At 49.9% G+C, this 20,600-nt stretch overlaps 2 protein-coding genes and 1 long non-coding RNA gene across 6 annotated transcripts in view; 1 reads left to right on the plus strand and 2 right to left on the minus strand.

Annotated features, from left to right (window-relative positions):
* Nucleotides 1–5,303, minus strand: part of LOC310685041 (N-acetylglucosamine-6-sulfatase-like) — a 19,738-nt gene extending 14,435 nt beyond the window's left edge. Inside the window, exons 1-4 of one of the 2 annotated variants that reach the window (XR_014515033.1) lie at nt 5,147–5,303; nt 2,523–2,582; nt 1,756–1,959; nt 1,541–1,606 (exon numbers count right to left, since the gene is read on the minus strand). Coding sequence is in view for 1 of the 2 variants with exons in the window: in XM_083456616.1 (XP_083312742.1) it covers nt 1,541–1,606; nt 1,756–1,959; nt 2,523–2,582; nt 5,147–5,272 (456 nt within the window). In the remaining variant the exon portion in view is untranslated. The remainder of the gene's footprint in view (nt 1–1,540; nt 1,607–1,755; nt 1,960–2,522; nt 2,583–5,146) is intronic. The other variant, XM_083456616.1, reaches the window with a different exon arrangement.
* LOC310685075 overlaps nt 1–20,600 on the minus strand; it is a 129,064-nt gene that overhangs the window by 45,074 nt on the left and 63,390 nt on the right. The window lies entirely within an intron of this gene.
* Nucleotides 5,431–19,986, plus strand: POLM (DNA polymerase mu). Of its 3 annotated transcripts, none has more exons than XM_083453501.1 (12): nt 5,431–5,514; nt 7,385–7,607; nt 8,295–8,481; nt 10,311–10,409; nt 11,699–11,869; nt 12,512–12,583; nt 13,430–13,550; nt 14,821–14,953; nt 16,313–16,415; nt 17,130–17,420; nt 17,985–18,068; nt 19,630–19,986. In XM_083453501.1, the coding sequence occupies exons 2-12, from the start codon at nt 7,405–7,407 to the stop codon at nt 19,714–19,716; spliced, it is 1,551 nt and encodes a 516-aa protein (XP_083309627.1). In that variant the 5' UTR covers nt 5,431–5,514; nt 7,385–7,404; the 3' UTR covers nt 19,717–19,986. The 3 variants fall into 3 exon arrangements, with proteins under 3 accessions (XP_083309627.1, XP_083309629.1, XP_083309628.1); XM_083453502.1 differs by lacking the exon at nt 5,431–5,514 and adding an exon at nt 5,597–6,506; XM_083453503.1 differs by lacking the exons at nt 5,431–5,514; nt 12,512–12,583 and having other exon boundaries at nt 5,596–7,607.

Below are 20,600 nucleotides of genomic sequence, written 5' to 3' on the forward strand. Positions count from 1 at the left end.
GAAGGAAGAGGTGGAGTAAGATTAGAGTCTTAAACTGGTGCACAGGGGGCGGGGATTCAGACGGAGCTTCGCCGGTCTAAACTCCAGACGTAGAGCTGGGACGCTGAGGCTTGGAAATGGAAACTATTCTTCAATAAAGACTTTGATACTTTACTACCGGCTAGCGTTGGTCCTTTGTGAGCTGGGACCAGGAGCCAGCTCTGACAACACCAAACTGGGAGGGGTGGCTAACACCCCAGAGGACAGGATCACAGTTCAAAACGACCTTGACAGATTAGAGAACTGGGCCAAAACAAACAAGATGAATTTTAACAGGGAGAAATGTAAAGTATTGCACTTGGGCAAAAAAAATGAGAGGCACAAATACAAGATGGGTGACACCTGGCTTGAGAGCAGTACATGTGAAAAGGATCTAGGAGTCTTGGTTGACCACAAACTTGACATGAGCCAACAGTGTGATGCGGCAGCTAAAAAAGCCAATGCAATTCTGGGCTGCATCAATAGGAGTATAGCATCTAGATCAAGGGAAGTTATAGTGCCACTGTATTCTGCTCTGGTCAGACCTCACCTGGAGTACTGTGTCCAGTTCTGGGCACCACAGTTCAAGAAGGACACTGACAAACTGGAACGTGTCCAGAGGAGGGCAACCAAAATGGTCAAAGGCCTGGAAACGATGCCTTATGAGGAACGGCTAAGGGAGCTGGGCATGTTTAGCCTGGAGAAGAGGAGGTTAAGGGGGGATATGATAGCCATGTTCAAATATATAAAAGGATGTCACATAGAGGAGGGAGAAAGGTTGTTTTCTGCTGCTCCAGAGAAGCGGACACGGAGCAATGGATCCAAACTACAAGAAAGAAGATTCCACCTAAACATTAGGAAGAACTTCCTGACAGTAAGAGCTGTTTGACAGTGGAATTTGCTGCCAAGGAGTGTGGTGGAGTCTCCTTCTTTGGAGGTCTTTAAGCAGAGGCTTGACAACCATATGTCAGGAGTGCTCTGATGGTGTTTCCTGCTTGGCAGGGGGTTGGACTCGATGGCCCTTGTGGTCTCTTCCAACTCTATGATTCTATGATTCTATAAATCTGGCCCGCAGATGGTCCGGGAATTAGCGTGTTTTCACATGAGTAGACTGTGTCCTTTTAATTAAAATGCATCTCTGGGTTATTTGTGGGGAAAAGGAATTTGTTCTTTTTTGTTTTTTCAAATATAGTCTGGCCCCCTACAAGGTCTGAGGGACAGTAGACCAGCCTCCTGCTGAAAAAGTCTGCTGACCCCTGGACTAGATGATCCTCAGGGTCCCTTCCAACTCTATGGTTGTATGAGATACCTCTAAGATCTACAAGAATGTAGATTCAGCAGCTTATTGTCTCTCAGCAAAGGCCACCTGGCAAACTTCAGTTCTGAGCACAGGTGTGAATCTGCATCCTGCACATCAAAGTCCAGCACTCTGCCCCATGGATCTCACTGGGTCACCTTGCCTGCTGTGAACTTAGGAGAGAGAGAGAGAGAGAGAGAGAGACAGAGAAGGGCACCTACTCACCAGACCTAACCAGTAGCTCCAGCCTGGTGGCATATATTGAATGCCTCCGGCTTTGGGGTCCCCATACTGTAATAGAGAAGAGTCGCCATGTCAGACACAACAGGCATGCACACTGCTTTTAAAGGCAAGGAGAGGGGATGCGGATGCCCACAGAACGCCCATCATCTGCGTATAATATTTGGGCATCGGTGGCATTTGTCTGCAGAGGACTTTACCTGGTTGAGATATTTGCCAGCATAGAAGGTCTGGTAGCCTTGCCTCTGTAGGTAAACCGGGAAGGTGAATGGCTCCTGAAACTTCTGCCAGGCTGGGCTGCTGCAGTTGCCCTCCAAGGAGTTGTTCCTCACCAGGTGGTTGTGAGGGTATCTGCCGGTCAGGATGCTGCTGCGGCTCGGACAGCACAGAGGAGTGACTGCAAACTGGAGGGCGACATGTCCATTCAGGAGGTCAGCCTCTGCCCTACAAATTAGCATCCCTCCCTCCCCAATCTGGGTACTGTCCCAAGCATCTCCCCAAACTCAGCAGGGGCGCCACCAGCATCCAAGCAGGGGTCGTTTGCAGCCGCTCTCTACCAAGAAAGGCTTAATATTAATAATTTATTTCTCATGCCCCACCCATGTGGCTGGGCTGCCCCAGGCATGCCTTCAGGTCTACAGGGCCAAGGCTATTTAAAGGTCAGCACCAGCACTTTGAATTGTGCTCGGAAATGTACTGGGAGTCAATCTTTCTGGACTGGTGTTATGTGGTTCCAGCAGCTGTTCCCAGTTCCCAGTCTAGCAGCTGGGGTGCTTTAGCTTAGGAAAAAACCGGAAGTGGACACAAGCTAGCAGTTTATATATAATAAAAAACAGCATGGAGAGGGGAGAAAGAGGAAACCACCCCCTCTCTGCTTCAGGGCTGTTTCCTATTCCCAATGCATCTAGGATTACAATCAGTTTAAACTTCCCAGAGCAATTCTCAGTGGCATTGTCCAGATACTTACTGCATTGGCAAAAGTGGCACCTAACTGACCGATCAGGGATGTTGTCTTCTTCATGGGGGTCTGAAAGATAGAACAAAACAGTCACATCTGGGCCACAGGCCTGAAAATAAGCCTGCGAACACACAGCTGATCACCTAACCAACAAACTCTCATGTTCCTCATCGCTGCCGCTGGTCATGCTGGCTGCAAGGGACAGGAGTTGGAATCAAACAAAAGGCTACAGGTTCCCCCAAACCCTGATACAGAAGATGGTTGGGATGAGGGCAGAATGGCCGCCTCCTTTCCACGTTCTGCAGCCTACAATCATTTTCAGGAACACCTGCCACAAAATGTTCATATGAGTGTTTGGGGGTAATTTTCTTTTTCTGCAATTTAATCTTCAAAGCAACCCTTTGAGTCTGGCTCAATACACACATCCACTCCCCAAAATACCTTTGCACCTCATCAATAAAGGCAAAATGGCATGCTTTGTCCATTGTAGCATAATGGTAGCCGAAAATACAGGTCTTGAACCAAGAGGTCAAGACCTCCACCACTTTTAACATTTTTTATTTTAAGAGAAGAGAGTAAGAGCGAGTGAAAGAAAATGAGCCAGATGGAGATATGTCATAAACGTGCCTTCCCTTACATCAGCCTTCACCAACCTGGCGCCTCCAGATGTTGTTGGACTACAACTCCCATCAGCCCCAGACCCCACAGGTCTCCTTTGTGAACCATTTCTCAAGGCTAAGCAACATGTTATGTTAGCTACACAGCTGTTATCACAGCACCTGTCATTGTATCCGTGTTCAAGCTTTCCGAGGGGACTGGCCTCAGCGTTGCTGTGGGGATGCTACCTGCCTGCTACAGCTGCCCAGAATTATTTAATTTCTTTCAAACATGAAGGGAAACTGTTCAAGAAGTTAGTGGTAACCTGAGGTTTGCAAGATGGATACTTAATTTCCTGCTCTAAATCCATGGAAATATTTGTCACACACAAAAGCCATCAGACATATTAATTACATTTGTTACACCATTTGTGTAATTCATTTTAAGGAGAACTATAAACTGAAGTACCGAACGGGGTGTCAGAAAGAGCAACCTCTGGAAGGAAGCTCAGCTTTTATGGGTCCAAGGCCCATTGCATCACTTCCTGCACATGAGGGTGCCATCAAGTGGGCAGCATGTTGCGTGGGCTTGTTTCTGCATCTCCAAGATGCATGTGGGAGAAGAAGCCAGAATGTACGATGGGAAGCAACAATTCTTGCTAGGGAACCTACACAGAGAAATGATACCTGAGGCTGTGGCAGCCCTTTTGGGACCAGTTCTGATAAGCATGGCACACGGCGATGGTCACTTGTTCTACACTTCAGTTCCAGGTAAATGTTACAATGTGTGGTGGTTTCAGATTTTCACTTGCTCAGACTCCACACTACTTGAAGACAAGGCAAACTGAACCCTGCTCTCATTCCAGCAACCAAACAGAATCTGGAAGCATAGAGAACCACCGGCATTCACGTGGGACCTTGTCACATGACTGGCTTCCTGCATGTCACCAGGCAGGACAATGGTGCTCTCCAAGGCCAGGACCAGCAAGGCACAGTTTCTGGAGTCAGTTAACAAAGTAAGGCCCTTATCTTGACGCAGCACAGTGGTCTTCCCGGTTCTCACACAAAGCGCCTGCTGGAGATGCCAGAGACTGAACATCCACCCACAGCAGAGGAGGAACGAGACATCATGGTGCATCTGCCCCAGCACAACCGGGCACCCGCATCTGCCCCAGATGCAACAAGACATGTCCCTCCCACAGCAGTCCCAGCAGCAGCAGCTGCTGCTCTCCAGCGGTCTGACTTCACCCCCGTCCTCTTGACGCCCATATGTGGAGCCATATGAGGGGCGCCATCTTGCTCCTTCCTTCAGGTAGCAAAGGGCTGGGACTGAAGTGTAGAACAAGTGACCATCGCCGTGTGCCATGCTTATCAGAACTGGTCCCAAAAGGGCTGCCACAGCCTCAGGTATCATGTTTGGAACCCCAGCGCCCAAGTCCCACAATTCCCTGCTTCTTCACCAGGAAGTACCACCGAGGGTTGCTGTCACAAGCAAAGAGGCTGGAAGGGCTGCTGCACATGTCTGTCCCTCTCAGCAAACAGGACCCTTGGATCAGGACCCTTTTGTCCTTACAGACCAACAAGAAGGAAGGCTGTGTGGAAATCCTGTGCTGTCACTTGGGCTTAAACTCAGCTCAGAGGAACTTACTTCGAAGTAAAGCATGCACAGGGATGGCAGTCCAATGGATGCAACAAAGCCCCCCTGAAATAAATGGGGCCTGTTCTATATATGGGTTTGCAGCCAAATAGCCCTGGCTGGCTTAGACTTTGGCAAAGTTATTGATCCCTTCACAGCAGAACAGTAAAAAAACCCCACCTACCTACCTTTAGACTAGAAAGCGTTTATACTATGGGGTATATACATTCCTTTAATGTATACCGGTTTGTGGCTCAGGTGTGCTTTGAGGCCTCAGAGAAGCAGGGTGTCATTTCTGCTAGCCCCCCCCCCCCCCAGCTGAGCAGCCCGGGGCCCCACGTGCATTTCGGATCCCACCTGCCATTGCTGTGCTTGGGAGGAACGCGGAGCCCGGCACTTACCATGCCCCCCATCTCTCGGTCCTGGTCATCGGTCAGGATGAGCAGGATGTTGTCCTTGGCTTCGCCGCTCCCCGCTCCGGCCAGGAGAAGCCAGGCCGCCAGCAGGGCGCCCAGGGGCCCCCCCATGAGAGCGCTGCGCGGGCCAGGAAGGAGCCGGCGCCGACCCGCAGAGACCCTCGGCGTCCCGGGGGGGGGGGGTGGGCGTCTTTTCCGCCGCGCGCGTCCCTTTCGGTTCCCCAGGCGGGAGGGGCGGGGCCGCGGGAGGGTTTGCCGGAAGGGGGCGGGGCCGGGGAGGATCCGCGGGCGCGCAGGAGCCGGGAAGCCGAGCTGCGCCCGCGCTGCCGCCGGATCTCGCGCCTGGTTCCGCGGTGAGTCCCCCGGGCTGCCTCTGGCCAGGCGCGGGACCCGGGACTCCCGCTGCCCCCCCTGGCCGCTCCGCGCTCCTTGCGGAGGATGAACCGGGAGGGGGGAGAACCATGCACCGGAGGCTCGTGGGGACGCGTTCGCTCGCTGGATCCGCGCATCTTTTAGAGGGGCAGCAGCACCCACCGCCTGGAACAGGGTGACGTTGGGCAGGAGCCTTTGCTGTCCTTTTTTCGACAAGCCGACCCAGATATGTAGAAAGTTGATATTATTTTAATCTGTTTTTAGTTTTTTATTGATCTTAAATTGTTTTTCAGTGTTACTGCATCCTGTGCCTGTTTTGACTGATGGTTTTATTCTTTTTGTAAGCTGCTTTGAGTTTTTTCAAAATACATTCAAGCAGTATCTAAACTTTATGAAATAACTAAAAGCGAGTGAATGCAGTAATAGAGGCTTCTCCAGCTTCTCCGTGGTTCTCCTTGCCCCCCTCCCTCCGTGAGGTCTTTCCAGGAGCTGCCCCCACTGGCCCCCACCCCCCTCTTGGCTTCCTCGAGGGCCCACGGGCCACATTCCCTGCTAGCCAACTTCTGGGCCCGGGACCTTAATAGTGGGCGGGGCAACGAATCCTGGGAATTTACCTTTGTACAGAAAGACCAGCCTCCTCACTGACACACCCTTCTCCGTCCCAGCCAAGAGCAGGCCTGTTGCCCTGGGCATTCAGGAACATATTCCAGCCAGACAGAGACTCTGCATGAGGAGGAGTGTCTTAGGATGGGCAGAACTCTGCTGCAGAATCATTCTCAATTCCTTTGCTCAGTCTTGGATAGGACATCGCTGTGTTTTCCTCACTGCCTCTGCTCTTCATCTCTTAGTGGCAGCCTGAGACTCGGGTTTCAGTTGCAAGGAAAAGCTTCCTCTGCTTAACTATCTCCAGCAACATTCTAAGAGATAAAAAGTTTTAGCTAAGACTACCATTCAAGATGCAAGAGAAAGGCAGGTAAAAAGCAATATACGCCTGGCATATATGAATCTTATTTTTCACTGGGAACATAGGAGGAAATGGCATTATGCGATGTGATACCATTCGTCTCCCTAATCCAGAGTTGTCTCTTCTGACTGGCAGCCCAAAAGAGCAACGCTATACCTGTCTACTCAGAAGTAAACCCCCATTGAGTCTGATAGGTCTTACTTGTAGGAAAGAGTGTCTAGGATCGCAGCCCACTGCTCTGCCCTTTTGTACAATTTCCCCTGCTTTTCATGGATAGGAAAGCTGTCATCCTGAGTATATCCATTTTGCAAACTTGCACCAGCAGGAAAATTAGGATTTCTCTTGTCCTCTTGCTGGACAGCTGGGATTAAATATTGTGCAGGCAGGTGAGGGGCTTCTTTTGACATAACCGTTAGATTAAATACTATGTGGCAGGGATTCCATTTTTAACTACTATTTTGTTGATAGAAGGTTGGCCTGTCAAAATAATTCCTCTCCCTGCATTTTATTTATTTAATATCTATTATATCTTATTTCATAAAATTTATACACCACCTGTTCATAAAAAACTCAGAGCTGTTTACAAAAGAAAAAACAGTAAAATCCAGAAAAATCACAACCCTACTTTAAAACAATCTGTGAACCTCCCTGAGATCTTCAAATGCGCAGAATACGAATTTACGGTAATTTAAAAAATCTAAAAAGAAAACATACAAAAGATGAAATACTAAAGCAGATTAAAATTACCTCAGCTTTCTTAGCGTCTGGATAGGCTTGTTTAAACAAGAATGATTCTAGCAGGCACTGCAAATGGTGGAGGGGAGGCCCCTGCCCTCTTTGCCCCGGTCGGTCTCTCGATCTTGACTGCTTTCTTTCTTTTGGGGAAGGGGCTTCCTTCGCTAAGCCAATGATGTCGCAGTTTCCAGTGAAGAAGAAGAAGCAGCAGCAGCAGCGCTTGTGCCTGCCCGGCCCGCCAGCTCCCCTGGCGCATCCTGTGCGCTTCCCCAAAGTGGTGCTGTGCCTGGTGGAGAAGAGGATGGGAGCCACGCGCAAGGCGTTCCTTACCACTCTGGCCCGCCAGAGGGGTTTCTGCGTGGAGGATGCCAACAGGTAACAAAGGAGGTGGGCCAGGCTCTCCCTCTGAAAAAGGAAGAGGTAAAAGGGGGCAGCCCATCCTGGATTTTCAGGCCACAAATTTCCTGGGCACATTTTGTTCTGCTATGGTGCAAGAGTAGCGCTCCAAAGAGCAATAACGTGGTAGCATGAAGAGGCCAAACACCTGATAAAGTGGAGTGATGTATGAATGGCCCTTCTAGGACAGTGACACCCCTGCCCGCCCCCCCGAAGCCTACAGCCCGGCAGTGGTGGAGGAAGAGGTGCGGACTGCCCCGGGTGACATCATTGAAGGGGGTGACAAAATGATAAAAATATGTTTTTTTTAAAAAACGAGCTCACGAAACTTTTTAGTTCAGTCAACAAACGTAACAAAATGCATCTGGCACTGGGCACCACATTGCCAGGGCCAGCACTTGCCTCCCTACAGCTGAGGGGGAAGGCAGCGGAGAGGTTCCACACAGCTTGCCCCACCCCCATGGGTGGCTTGCCCCGCCCCCATGCCCCGCGCCCAGCTTCAGGACACCTGCGACGCACCCGGCACCCGAGCGGCTAGCTACGCCGCTGCAGTCTGGAGGGGCCCTCTGTTTGCTGGGCTGGATTGACTGGGTTGGGTTTGCACAACGATGTTGCTCAGAGTCTTCTTTCCCCCTTCCTCCCCTCCCTCCATGTGGTGCTTTCCAGTGACAGAGTTACCCATGTGGTGTCAGAGGGCAACTCTGGAGATGAGGTGGTTGAGTGGCTGCTGAGGAACGGGAGCCGCGGCATCGATGTCTTGGGTGGCTGCCCAGCGCTGCTGAACACCAGCTGGTTCACAGAGAGCATGAGTGCTGGGCGGCCTGCGGAGATTGAGCCCAGGCACCGTCTCCAGGTGAGGAAGGAACCTTGCAGAGCCTTGTCCTGGGTTCCAGCCAGATGCAGGTACACCAGGATTGCCATTGTAAGCTTTACAGTGGTACCTCCGGTTGCAGACTTAATTCATTCCGGAGGTCTGTTTGTAACCCAAAACTGCTTTTAACATGAGGAGCGCTTTCGCTAATGGCTCCTCCCGCTGCCGGTGCGCGACTTCCGCTCGCATCCTGGGGCTAAGTTTGCAACCGGGAGCATCTACTTCCAGGTTAGCAGAGCTCGTAATCCGAAGCATACGTAAGGAGGACGGTGCGTAACGAGGTTCCACTGTATTGATTACTTACGGAAATGCCTTTCTAGGCCCCCAATGCACCTCACAACAATAAAACCGCCCTGCTCCTGTCAGTCAGATGCTGAGTTCCAGTGACTGTGTAGTCACAACAGGACTGCTAAGAAATTGGAGGTGGGGTTCTCAGCATGCCCGGCAGGGTGTGGGGGGGTCCAAGTACAGGAGAGCAACCCCCCCCATCAAACCTGCCTGTGAAGACTTGAGTTTTGTTGTGTGCGCTGCAATCTCTGAGAGGCAAGACACTCCATGGGTGCCAGTGCTTCCCTGGGTTTGGTAGAGTATGAGACCCTTAATCCCGGGGTCGTGGGTTTGAGAACCCACGTTGGGCAAAAGATTCCTGCATTGTAGGGGGTTGGACTAGATGATCCTCATGGTCCCTTTCAAGTCTACAACTGTGAATGTAGGGTGATGGAGACGGTGGTGTCCTTAGGCTACGTGCCTTTATTTACACATATATGCAACCTGAGCAAAGGATGGAGGGGTTCACAGCATGAAAACTCCAACTGATAATGCTTTTTTCCTATTGGGTTCCAGGGGAGCTCCCAGTCATAACTTTGAGTCAAGCTCAGGGCAGGCAGGCTTGCCTCTGGGTCTCCAGCATCAGCCAAAACTGAGACACCCAAAACGAACTCCCCCTGGCCTATTGTTCTCCCTTGTAGGATGACCACCCAGCCAGGTGGGAGGGGGGGGGGAAATGCCTCCCCTCTGCTGGAAGCCTCTTCAGTTGTCACTATGGCAACCCATCTCTTCTTTGAGGTGCTGAGGAGGCCAGCCAAGGAAGAGGTCTGGAAGGGACCCATAGATGTCATGACAGGCTAATCCCCAAACCCATAGTGATAGGGCTGGCTGATGGCAACCCTGAACAGGAGCTCTCTCTACTGCAACATTTCATTGTGGGTCCCGCAGAGGAACAAGGTCAGGCAAGGCCCTGCATTCTTTAACACTTGCTCTTAACGGCGTTTGTCTAGAATAGCTGTGTGGTGTTTTTTTTTGGGGGGGGTGATCTGTAAGTTAAACAGGGAGGTAGACAAAGTCTGCCCAGCCCCATTTCCAGAGTGGTTTAACAATCAATCCCTCTTCCCAGGGAAACTCGTGACAACTCTTGGCACCCTTAACCACAGCTCTCAGAATTATTTGGGGGAAGCCATGGTTGTTTAAGGCAGTATTATAGCACTTTAAATGAATGTGGCCTAGGAGTGGCTTGAGTACTGTCATTTTTTGTGCAATTAGTAATTCCTTACCAGAAAAACAGGGTGGAGGGTGCTTGTCTAATGCAATTTCTCTGTTTCTCTCTCCGCAAACACAGCTTCCCAATTTCTCTCTTCCTCCCCCCCCCCCAGTTTCTTGCTCGTGCTCTGTTGTGACACTACTAGAGTGTGACTAAGAGAAAGCGTTTGGGGAACTGACACTTATACAGAAGGAGGATGTAAAGTTTAAAAACTATTTTTAGTTACTGACTCTGAGCCCTTCAATGCAGGGGAGCTAAATGTTCTGTCTTTCAGGTGGCTGCCCATGCAGAGACCCTGGAGGCCAGGTGCCAGGTGCCAGTTTATGCTTGCCAGCGCCGAACTCTGCTGGCGCACAGGAACCAGACACTCACGGTAATAATCTGTTTCTGGGGACAGGAATAGTTTGGGCATCCCCTTGGAGTGATTGAGCAGAAAACAAGGCTGCAGGGACAGAGAGTGTCTCTGTCACACTCGTGGCATATTATTTAATACTTACAAAAATTATTGCAGATAAATGCAGAAGCAGGAAACCAGAGGCACATGGAAAACATTTTGAGCCCATTGGAATGGATGAACAATAAGGGATGGAAGAAAAGCAGCTCAACCTAAACATGGCAAATCATAATATGGGAGAAGCTTTGGATTTCTTCCTTGCTTACCCAGCTCAAACACTGAGGAGGCCATATGGTGCAACCTCGCTAAATTGCATAGCTCAGGTATTGAGGACACCCCCAGGATAGAAATAATGGTTCCACCGCTTTACCAGCCTTGACGAGCAGCCTGACAGCCACAAAACAGGTGAAGAGTTTCCTAGGGCGGAGGCAAACAGCAAATCTTGCATCTACCTCCCCCTCTGCCTGTTTTTAAATCACCTTAAATTTTTTTCCAATGCTTCTGCTTATTGTGCGTGTTGCTGATTTGTTTATGTATTTTTTTAAAAAACTTGTCTTGAAGTGGCATGTGTCTTAAAAAGGGAGTAATAGTAATAATTTTATTATTTGTACCCCGGCCATCTGACTAGCTTGCCCCCGCCACTCTGGGCAGCTTCCAACATAATATAAAAACACAACAGAACATTACACATTAAAAACTTCCCTTTACAGGGCTGCCTTCAGATGTCTTCTAAAGGTTGAGTAGTTCTTTATCTCCTTGATATCTGATGGAAGGGCATTCCACGGGGAGGGTGCCCCTACCGAGAAGGCCCTCTGCCTGGTCCCCTGTAACCTCACTTCTTGAAATGAGGGAACAGCCAGAAGACCCTGGGAGCTGGACCTCAATGTCCATGCCGAATGATGGGAGTGGAGATGCCCCTTCAGGTATACTGGGCCGAGGGTATCAATTCTGTTCAGAAATAAGTGGTCGGGAAAGGTTCAGGTGCTAAACCTTTTGCATGTCAGGCTGTTGTTGGGGGCAACCCTAAGTCAGAGTATCGCTGTGTTCAAAGCTAGCAGGGCAAACCCTTCTGCTCTGTCCTTCTCCCTGATGTGCTGGCTTTGCCCAGCGGGGAGAGTCCTCCTTGATGAATATGCGGCTGCATTCAGAAGCATGACACTTTGCATATGCAGTTGGTGAGATGGTCAGATCCTCCTTTGAGTGTTTGAACTTGCTTTTGCCAGGGAGCCCCCTTTGAGAGTGACCCTTAATTGCCTTTCCCTTGACAGGAAGTTCTGCAAACGATGGCAGAGGAGGCACACTTTGGTGGCAGCGAAGCCCGCAGCCTGGCCTTCTCCAGGGCTGCCTCTGTCCTCAAGTCCTTACCCTGGACAGTCAGAAGAGTGCAGGAGCTGCGCTCCCTTCCCTGCCTCGGAGAGCACTCCAGGAGAATCATCCAGGTGATGGCGCTCTCTGAGTCTTCCTCTCTTTCCTCCACAGCCTTGGCTTCTCTCTTCTGCCACGCTCTACATGCCACCAGAAGGTTTCCTTGCTGACTTTGCACCCAGAAGGAAATGTGACCTTCAGGCTGACAAAACCTCTCCACTTCTACTCCGCCCCTGTTCCCTAAAGGAATGCAGACCTCCCGGAGTGGCAGGGAAGGTTATCCCAGCCCTGACGGAGCCAAAATAGTGTCTGTTCTGATGCCCTTGTACACCTCCAGGAAGCACCGTTGTTTAGCCTGCTACAGCAACTAGTTTTTGCCATTACCAGGACACAGGTCTTTGGATAATCTTTTTCCTAGACACAATACTGGTATATTTCACCTTGAGTTGCAGCTGGTAGTTCATTATTCTTTGAATAATGTCTCTTCTGATGTCTTGAGCAGAAAGAGGCCCATCTTTCCCATCAACTCCTGCCCAATCCCAATCTCCTTCTTTTAGCCGGAAGTGTCTGGAGTTGAACCTTCCACACGCCAGCCTGGGCACTGCAACTGAGCCCGGCTCTCTTCCAGAGTGTCAGAGCTCCGTGCATCTTTTAGCAGTTCTGTGGATGGGGACCGTCATGGCTGAGACAGCTTTGCCTTTGTCTCCCCTGACCAGGAGGTGCTGGAAGACGGCGCGTCTGCGGAGGTGGAGCGAGTCAAGCATTCTGAGAGATACCAGGCAATGAAGGTGCGATGGCTGTTACTGAATGGCTTTTGGCCTGGTGTGGGCAACCTGTGGCCCACCAGAGGATGTTGGCCTAGAGCTCCTGCCAGCCAGCATGGCCCTGTGATTAGGGATGATGGGATTTGTAGTCCACCGACATCTGGGAGGCCACAGGTTAGCAATCACTGGCCTAGTGGTTATGGGTGGGTATTGGGGAACATGCAGTGGCCCTTGGGCACGTGTTCTGTGCCCCTGGATCAGGGCTTTGTCTGTCTCAGTTATGTGAGAGTAGGGAGGAAATGTTCCCTGTTGTGCTCAGGTCCTGCTTTTTGGATTTCCATAGACATTTGGTTGGCCACTGTGAGAACAGGATGTTAGGCTAGCTGGCCTTGGGCCTGATCCTGCAGGCTCTTCACAAATCAAATCAAATCTTTATTGTCGTAGTCAATAGCCAGCATTAAGAAAGCAAGTTGTTCCTGAAAAACCTCAGTCGGTGATGAACCCATCTAGACCACCTAAAAACATTTAAATCAATCCTCACAGTTATTAATGACATGGTTGCCATAACCAGTATCAGCCATCAAGTGCCTCGGTAAACGGGAATATTTTTAAATTTCTGAAAGATAGCAATGAGGGAGATACAGCAGGGTCCGCATTGCACAAACATGGAGCCACCACTGAGAAGGCCCTGTCACAAGTCGGCGTCGGTCAGGTAGCAGCCAGAGGAGGTGCTACCACAATGCAAGTCTCTTTGTACATGGCAGGGCAATGCTAAGGCACATCCTTAGGCCTTTGCCCTGTGCACTGAATGGAATAGATGCCCTTGAATTTGCTCCAGAATCCTTCCATCAACAAACTTTCACTCGGCAGGTTTTCACAAAGATCTTTGGGGTTGGGGTGAAGACGGCCAGCCGGTGGTATCAGGAAGGACTGAGGACGCTGGCCGACCTGCAGGCACATCGAGCAAAGCTGAGCAAGGAACAGGAAGTTGGTAAGTATCCATGCAGTAAGAAGAGGGACTTGGGGGTTAAAGCGGGGTAAGGGTAAAAGGAGCAAGAGAACAACGTGGACTGATACGATGGTGGCGGGGGGGGGGGCAGGAGGCTGTCTCTGTCTATGTCCTTGGCATGTTAGCTTGGCATGTGCTCATTCAGAGGTCTGCCCTGTCCCATCCCATTTCTCATCAATTTCATGTTGTTGGCATGTATATAAAAATATATCTACACACATGTTGCTTTCCTCATCATATCAGCAATTTCATTTTAAAACCCATGAAATTATGCATTATTTTTGTACACATTTTGCCCTAAAGTATTCATAGTTTGAATATTTTAACATATAATAAGCACTCTAACATAAAGATCCACATTATTTATATATGCATTTTTGACCCAGGCTTTAGAAACTGACTTTGTGGTTTAATAGCTATAGTTGCTTTTTCTATTTTCATTTATTTTATTTTATTTTTAGAAAAAGGCAACTGGAGCTGATCCTGTTCCACTTTAGATGCCAAACATATATTATCAGTGAATCAAAAGTTTTCACAGAAAATTGAAATTACTGAAAAGTGGTATAATAACTTGTCAATTTTTAAACAATTAAATCTCTTTGGGTTGTAGCCAACTAAATTTTACTCTGAGTAGGTCCATTGAAATGAATAGACTGAAGTTAGTTGCAATAATTAATTTCAGTGGGTCTCCTGGGTATGCCTAGCATTGCATACCAGTTGTTATTTCACAAAATAACACTCATCTAGTTTTTGTTAATTAGCAAAAGTATCAAACCAGAAGAAAAAATATGTATTTTATTATTGTAAGATTAATTTGCCATTATTTGAGCTGTCAGATGCCTAGCTCTAGTTCTGGCTTGAGTACTTTGTGGAGAGTCACAGATGTGCCTGCTTTGCCTTGAACCCTTTGCCCAGCACTGGCGTGGGCTCTTGCCTCCAGGGCAGAAGCAAGAAGTTGCAAGAGCCCAGAACACCATGCCTTATACCATGTCAGAGTCTGATCCCTTGGTCTATCTAGCTCAGTATTGCCTGCACTGACTGGCAGTGACTCCAAGAGCTTCCGACAGGACCTTCCCTGCCCTCCCTGGGATGTTCTGCATGCAGTGCAGCAGCTCTGCCATTGTGTTGTGGTCCTTTCCTTATCTGTATCGGATGGACAGAAATCTGCTGCCTTCCTGTCTCCTTGCTTTTTCGTTCTCATGTGCTGAGGGGCTCCTGAACACACCTGGTGGCGGGTTTCTTTTCCCCGCAGGGCTCCTTCATTATGACGACCTCAACACCCCAGTGGAGCGCTCTGACGCAGAGGCCATTAGCCAGGTGGTGCGAGACGCCGTGGGGCAGTGCTTACCTGGGGCTTCTGTGACGTTGGCTGGTGGCTTTAGAAGGTGATGATGGGCTCTTGACAAACATGCTGGAAATCCTGTGCCAAGCTTGATTCTTCTCATTCCCAGGAGGTACTTCCTCCTGCAGTACTGGTAGAGCATAAGTCACTTTCAGAATCTGCTTATAAATGCCACATTGCAGGGAACTCTGGAAATTGCCCAGTAAAGCAGGATAGGGATCTATCGCAGATATTTCAAGCATGCTCTCAAAATGATGGGCCTTCCTGGGCATCTTGAGAGAGGCTAGGACTGGTTGTCTTGCCTTTGCTTCTGATGAGGAACAATTCAGGAAATGATGTTTGCAGTGGGCCAGGGGAGACTGGCACAAAGTACAACGGTCACATTCCAATGAAGAAAGGAACACAGGCCTAAGTCCTCCTCTGCCATTCTTCCTTGGAGGCCAGCGGGTAGATGGGGTGTGCAGAAAGAGGAAGATGTGCAATCACGTTTTATTCAGTTGAGCATTTATTTAACCCAGCAAAGCAGACCTGCTTTTGTTCTCACACTGGCTGCCTTTGCATGTCCTAAATAATAGTTCAGTGTGATGTTGATGCACCGCAGGAAGCCTTCCATTTCCTCGCTGCCTCCTGCTTCCCACATGTCCAGGAGGAGGAGACCAGGAGCTTCTGCCTTTCCTCCACCACAGCTTGCGATTTAGTCACACTTCAGGGTCCAGCTAGACAACTTGACAGCAATTTATTTTAAACAAGCCAGACCTGCTAACGTTGGGCGGTATTCCTATAAGTTTTACTCAGAATAAACTCACTTAAATTCATGACCGTGACTAAGCTAGGTCTATTAGTTCAAATGGGTCTACTGTGAGCAAAACATACTTGAATGACAGCCCATGGTTTGAAGTTGACCTGTGTTGTTGGACTACAACTCCCATCATCCCTGACCATCCCTGATCCTGCTAGCTAGGAATAATAGGAGTTGTAGTCCAACAACAGCTGGAGACTGAAGTTTGAGAAACACTGGCACAGTGAGCCTATGGTTAAACAAAAGCCGAAGCTTCCATATCCCTCCAAGCCGCCCAGGAGCAGAAGAGTGAGCAAAGAGGCTCCCAGCGCTCCTTCCCATGGCATCAGGCTGTGTCTTAGGATGACATGTAAACATATCCATTAAATGAGCAAAGATTTGCCACATGGCAATGAGCAAACCAGGCTAGTTCTGACTTGGATTAAGTCTAGGCTTAGATGATGCGCACAGCAAGAAAATAAACTGGAGTCATTGTCCAGAGCTGGACTGGACGGAACAAGAGAGCACAGCCTGTTTTGCAGGGGCTTCCTCCCGTGAGAGAGGCTGCTTCCTTCTGCCTGCCTTCCCGTGACGCAGTGATTCTTGCTATGTCTCCCCTTACAGAGGGAAACAAACCGGCCATGATGTTGACTTGCTTCTCACACACCCTACGGAAGGCCAAGAAGTGGGACTGCTGAAGAAAGTCATCAGCTGGCTGGATAAGCAGGTTGGAGCAGAGTTGGGTAGCCCAGGGGGGAATATGGTGGGGGATCGTAAGGATTACTGGGAAAGCGGTACATGGAACATTTCAGACACTCTCAAAGCAGAGGTAGCACAGTGACCCTCTAGATCACAACTCCCATCATCCCAGGCCATGCTGGCTGGGAGCTGGTGTCTGACCGCATCTGGAGGGTCGCAGCTTCCCCCATGCCTGTCCTAAAGCCTTGATATTGGCAATTCCCAAACTGTATGGCAGGCTGCGTGGGAGTGGGGAAATTAAGGGATTGACGACTGCTGTGAGCGCTAAGTGCCCACCTACAGAAGAGCCGGCCCCTTGCGTCTCTGCAGGTTCTGTTGCTCCAGCATTCCTTTATTCCTATCAGCTTCCACACTGTGGGTGGAGTGGGTGGGCGATTCTGTTGTGCATTGCCAACCCAGGAGGCTGCTTGTTGCATTTCTGCAGGAGTCATTGTTCTGAGCATGACCGTGTGTGTCCAGATCAGAAGCTTCAGCAGGAGCATAGAATCGCAGAATTGTAGAGTCGGGAGGGACCCCCTGGAATGCGTAGGGCGTGGGGTCTTCTGCAGCACAAAAGCCTATTTCTGCACCTTTTCTAGGTGCAAGTGAGATACATGCCTCGGCCATCAGGTGTTCAGAAAACCCTTGGCCGTATAAATGCTGAGTGGTGTGACTTTTGCATTCTGCTGCCCTGTCTTTCTAGGGCTTCTTGCTCTATCACAGCAGCCGGAGAAACACTTTCCCGGCTCTTGAAGACCCGGAGCTGTGGAGCAGCAGCAGCAGTGCAAGTGCAATGGACCATTTTGAGCGATGTCTCTCCATTTTCCGCCTTCGCCTTCCTGGGGGTGTTCAGATCGGTGCCGGGGCTCAGAAGCCTGGTGGTGCCGTGACAGGTTCTGGAGTGTCCAGTTTCTGGAAAGCTGTGAGGGTGGACTTGGTTGTGACTCCCTTCAGTCAGTTTCCATTTGCTTTGCTTGGCTGGACAGGCTCAAAGGTGAGTTCAACAGGTATCTTGCCTGGGATTGGAGTTTTCCATCATGGATCCTGGTTCTGTATTTCAATTTGCATCTTCCTTTCTTTTTCAAAACTTGGAAGGCCATAACACACTGTAAAGAATCCTTACAGCAGTTAGTAAATGTCTCAGGCCAGCACTAGGAACTGCATTGGAATCACCACCTCCTGCTTTAGGGAGCCATTTCTCAGCATTTTATACAAGGCATTTATACCCCACTGTTTAGCCAAAAAGGCTCCTAGATGCGTAACATTTCTCCCTAATTCTGGGTAATCTTTGCATCGGGAAGGGGCTGTGTAGTCCACTTGCCACTGGTTGCAAGAGATCTAGTAGAATTGCACGCTCTCCACATAAAGCAGATGTGAATTAAAAGGAGGTGAGAACAGTTAATCTTTCAGAGACCCTGCAGACACACTTTTGGTGGGTATGTGCTTCCGGTTTAAGAGCCTTTAATTACAGAATGAATGAAATTCTCATGCAAGCCATTTGGCAGGGCCTGCCTTAACAACCCATCTCCTTTCTTCTCTCCCCTTGGCTACGTCCCAGAATTTTGAGCGCGACCTCAGGCGCTACTCCAAGCACGAGAAGAAGATGGCTCTCAACAATCATGCCCTTTATCACCTGGAGCAGGTACACGGCTTTTGACAGAGGAGCATCAAAGAAGGAAGGGTCTTTCCACTGGGTTGCCTGTGGTTTCTCCTTATAGAATTTGGGGCTCTTTTATAGAACAGGGGTCTTCTGTTTGTGGCCCTTCCTCATGGGCCAACATCAACAGGTGGGTGGGGCAACCTGTCTGTCAAACCACATGATGCCACATGATTGACAGGCTTGTGCACGGATTGCCAAAGTGATGGGGAGGGCCAAAGAAAGGAGCAGAGGCAGTGGTTCTTGTTCTTTGCCTTGACATGCAAAACACCCCTCTGATTTCTCCCCCAACCCTCACGCTGGCAGGGAGGGAAGGGAGCGAGGAAGGGCCTTTTGCAAGGGGACTCCTTGTGCTTTGCTGATGCTTGCAGGAGGCACCTTTCTTTCTGCTTGCCTTTCCGTCCCCAGCAGGGAAGTGGTGCATGCAGCCAAACTGAGCAGGATGTAGCCCCTGCTGAATCGCTTTGGCTGCAAGTGCCTGTTTCTGCAGCAAAGGCAGAATTGAAACCCTTTCTTCCTTCCCATGGTATCAGCTGGTGGGACAGTGAGCGGGGATTGTGGAAAATTACCCCTCCCCATTTTTCAGGAGTCAGTCCTGAGGAAAAATCTGTACCTGCTGCCCTGCAGGAAATCTTTGGGAGAAGAAAAGGCTGAGGAGCGAACCCTGCACAGATCTGGAGTGGAGTCCCTAAGAGGGTTGGATGGCGCCTTGGACGCCTCCTTCCGGCTGGTGCCAAAGGTTTTGCTCTGCTTTCCTTTGGATGGCATCAGAGAGGCGGGGGGGGGGGCGGGCGGGTCTTGCTGTCTGGGCAGCCCAGGACCTCCAGACATACTGCCCAGGCCTGCGCCCTGCAGAGGTCACTTCAGTGCAGCTTGACTTCACCCCTGGAGGCACACTCCATTGTCTCTGGAGACAACACTGGCATTGCTGCTGAAGTTTCCATTTGTTTTTTCCAAAAAGGCCGGTTTCCAGGCCTTTTCAACAGCTTGTGAAATGTCACCAGCTGGGATGGTTGCCCTCTGCCTCCAAGGTCGGTGGCAGCAATGCTTCTGGAAACCACTAGAGGGCGGCAGGCTCTTGTGCTCAGATCCTGCTTGTGGGGTTCAGACATGCACCTGGTTGGCCCTGTGAGAAGAGGGTGCTGGACTAGGTGGGCCCCTGGCCTGATCCAGGAAGGCACTTCTTACACACTTAGACAAGGCGAGGGGTGGAGAAGACTCTCTGGCTGTTGGGCTCCTGGGCTGCCGCATCCTAGTCCTTTACCATTAAGCGTCCGAAGTAGAAGCATTGCCTTTTCTTACAGTTCCTGAGACAGGAGTGACACAAATTCTGCAAAGCAAGGATGCTTGCATGCAATCTCTTTAAGATGCATAATTTGTGCAGCTTACAAAGTTTGGTGCAAATTTTTTGTGGTGGTTTTGTTTTTTTCAGAATGGAGTCTGCAGAGCCCTACTTAATGGGCGCAGGGAGAAAGCAGGATGTGGAGGAAATCATTTCAGCCTCTGGTTAATTTATTTATGTGTGTGTCTTTTAAACCCCCTTCAGAAAATTTTTTTGACCGCTGCCTCTGAAGAAGAGATTTTCCAGCATTTAGACTTGGAGTATGTACCCCCAGAAGAGAGAAACTCCTGATTTCTGCCATGCAAATCACCTACTTCATCCCACGGAAATCACTGGCCCATCCAAGTGAAATGGGAACACATTCCAGCTCCTCTGAATTGCCTGGCACTCTTGCTGTTGGAACAGGAGAACCTCTTGCCTTTTTACACTGATTTCAGAAATAGGCCTGTTGGATCAGAAACCTGTGTGTGCGTGTGTGTGTGTGTGTGTGCACGTGCGCCTGGGTGTCCTATTCTATGTTCATGGATTTTAAGGAAATAAACAAGCACTTTTTTCTGTGTCTGTGCTGCCTCAGTTTCTGTCTTGAATTTTTCCTAGCACAGCAAATGGCGGAGGTAGCCTGTGTGTTTGCATGGTTCCTGTCACAGTTTGACTGCTTTGCAAATCTGCCCACAGGCCCAAAGGTCTTGGTGAGCCTTGCAAGTGCAAGGGGATGCCTCATATTTTGCTTCTGTATTGGGGACTGGCAGGCAGGCAGGCAGACATTCCCAGTGGGGCACAGTGCAGGGTTCCTGTGCTGGTTGCAGTGGGAGTGGAACAGGCCAGGCTCCCCTCGTTTGAGAGGCAGGTGCAAGTTTGTAGGGAAGTGGGACTGGGCCCCTCCAACCACTAGGCAGCAGGTGCTGGAGTAGCTGGGGGGTCCTGGAGGACAGAGCTGTGTGTGCCCCCCAAGTGTCAGCAGCCAAGGGCAAGTCAGTAATAAGACTATTTCAGGAAACCAAAAGAGTGCAGGCCTAGTGATCCCAGCGACTCTTCCCAGTAGGTCTTGCCCCAATGAGGCCGTTGTGAGGACTGAAGATCCCAGCTTCCCACAGTTCCCCAAATTCCCTCTTCCTCTGGGTCCTTCCCCAGCAACCTGAGGCTCCTTCACCTGTCTCTTCATTTTGCTTCATGTT

Source organism: Podarcis tiliguerta (assembly GCF_965153285.1).
Source record: "Podarcis tiliguerta genome assembly, chromosome: 8".
In the NCBI taxonomy this organism is placed as follows: domain Eukaryota; kingdom Metazoa; phylum Chordata; class Lepidosauria; order Squamata; family Lacertidae; genus Podarcis; species Podarcis tiliguerta.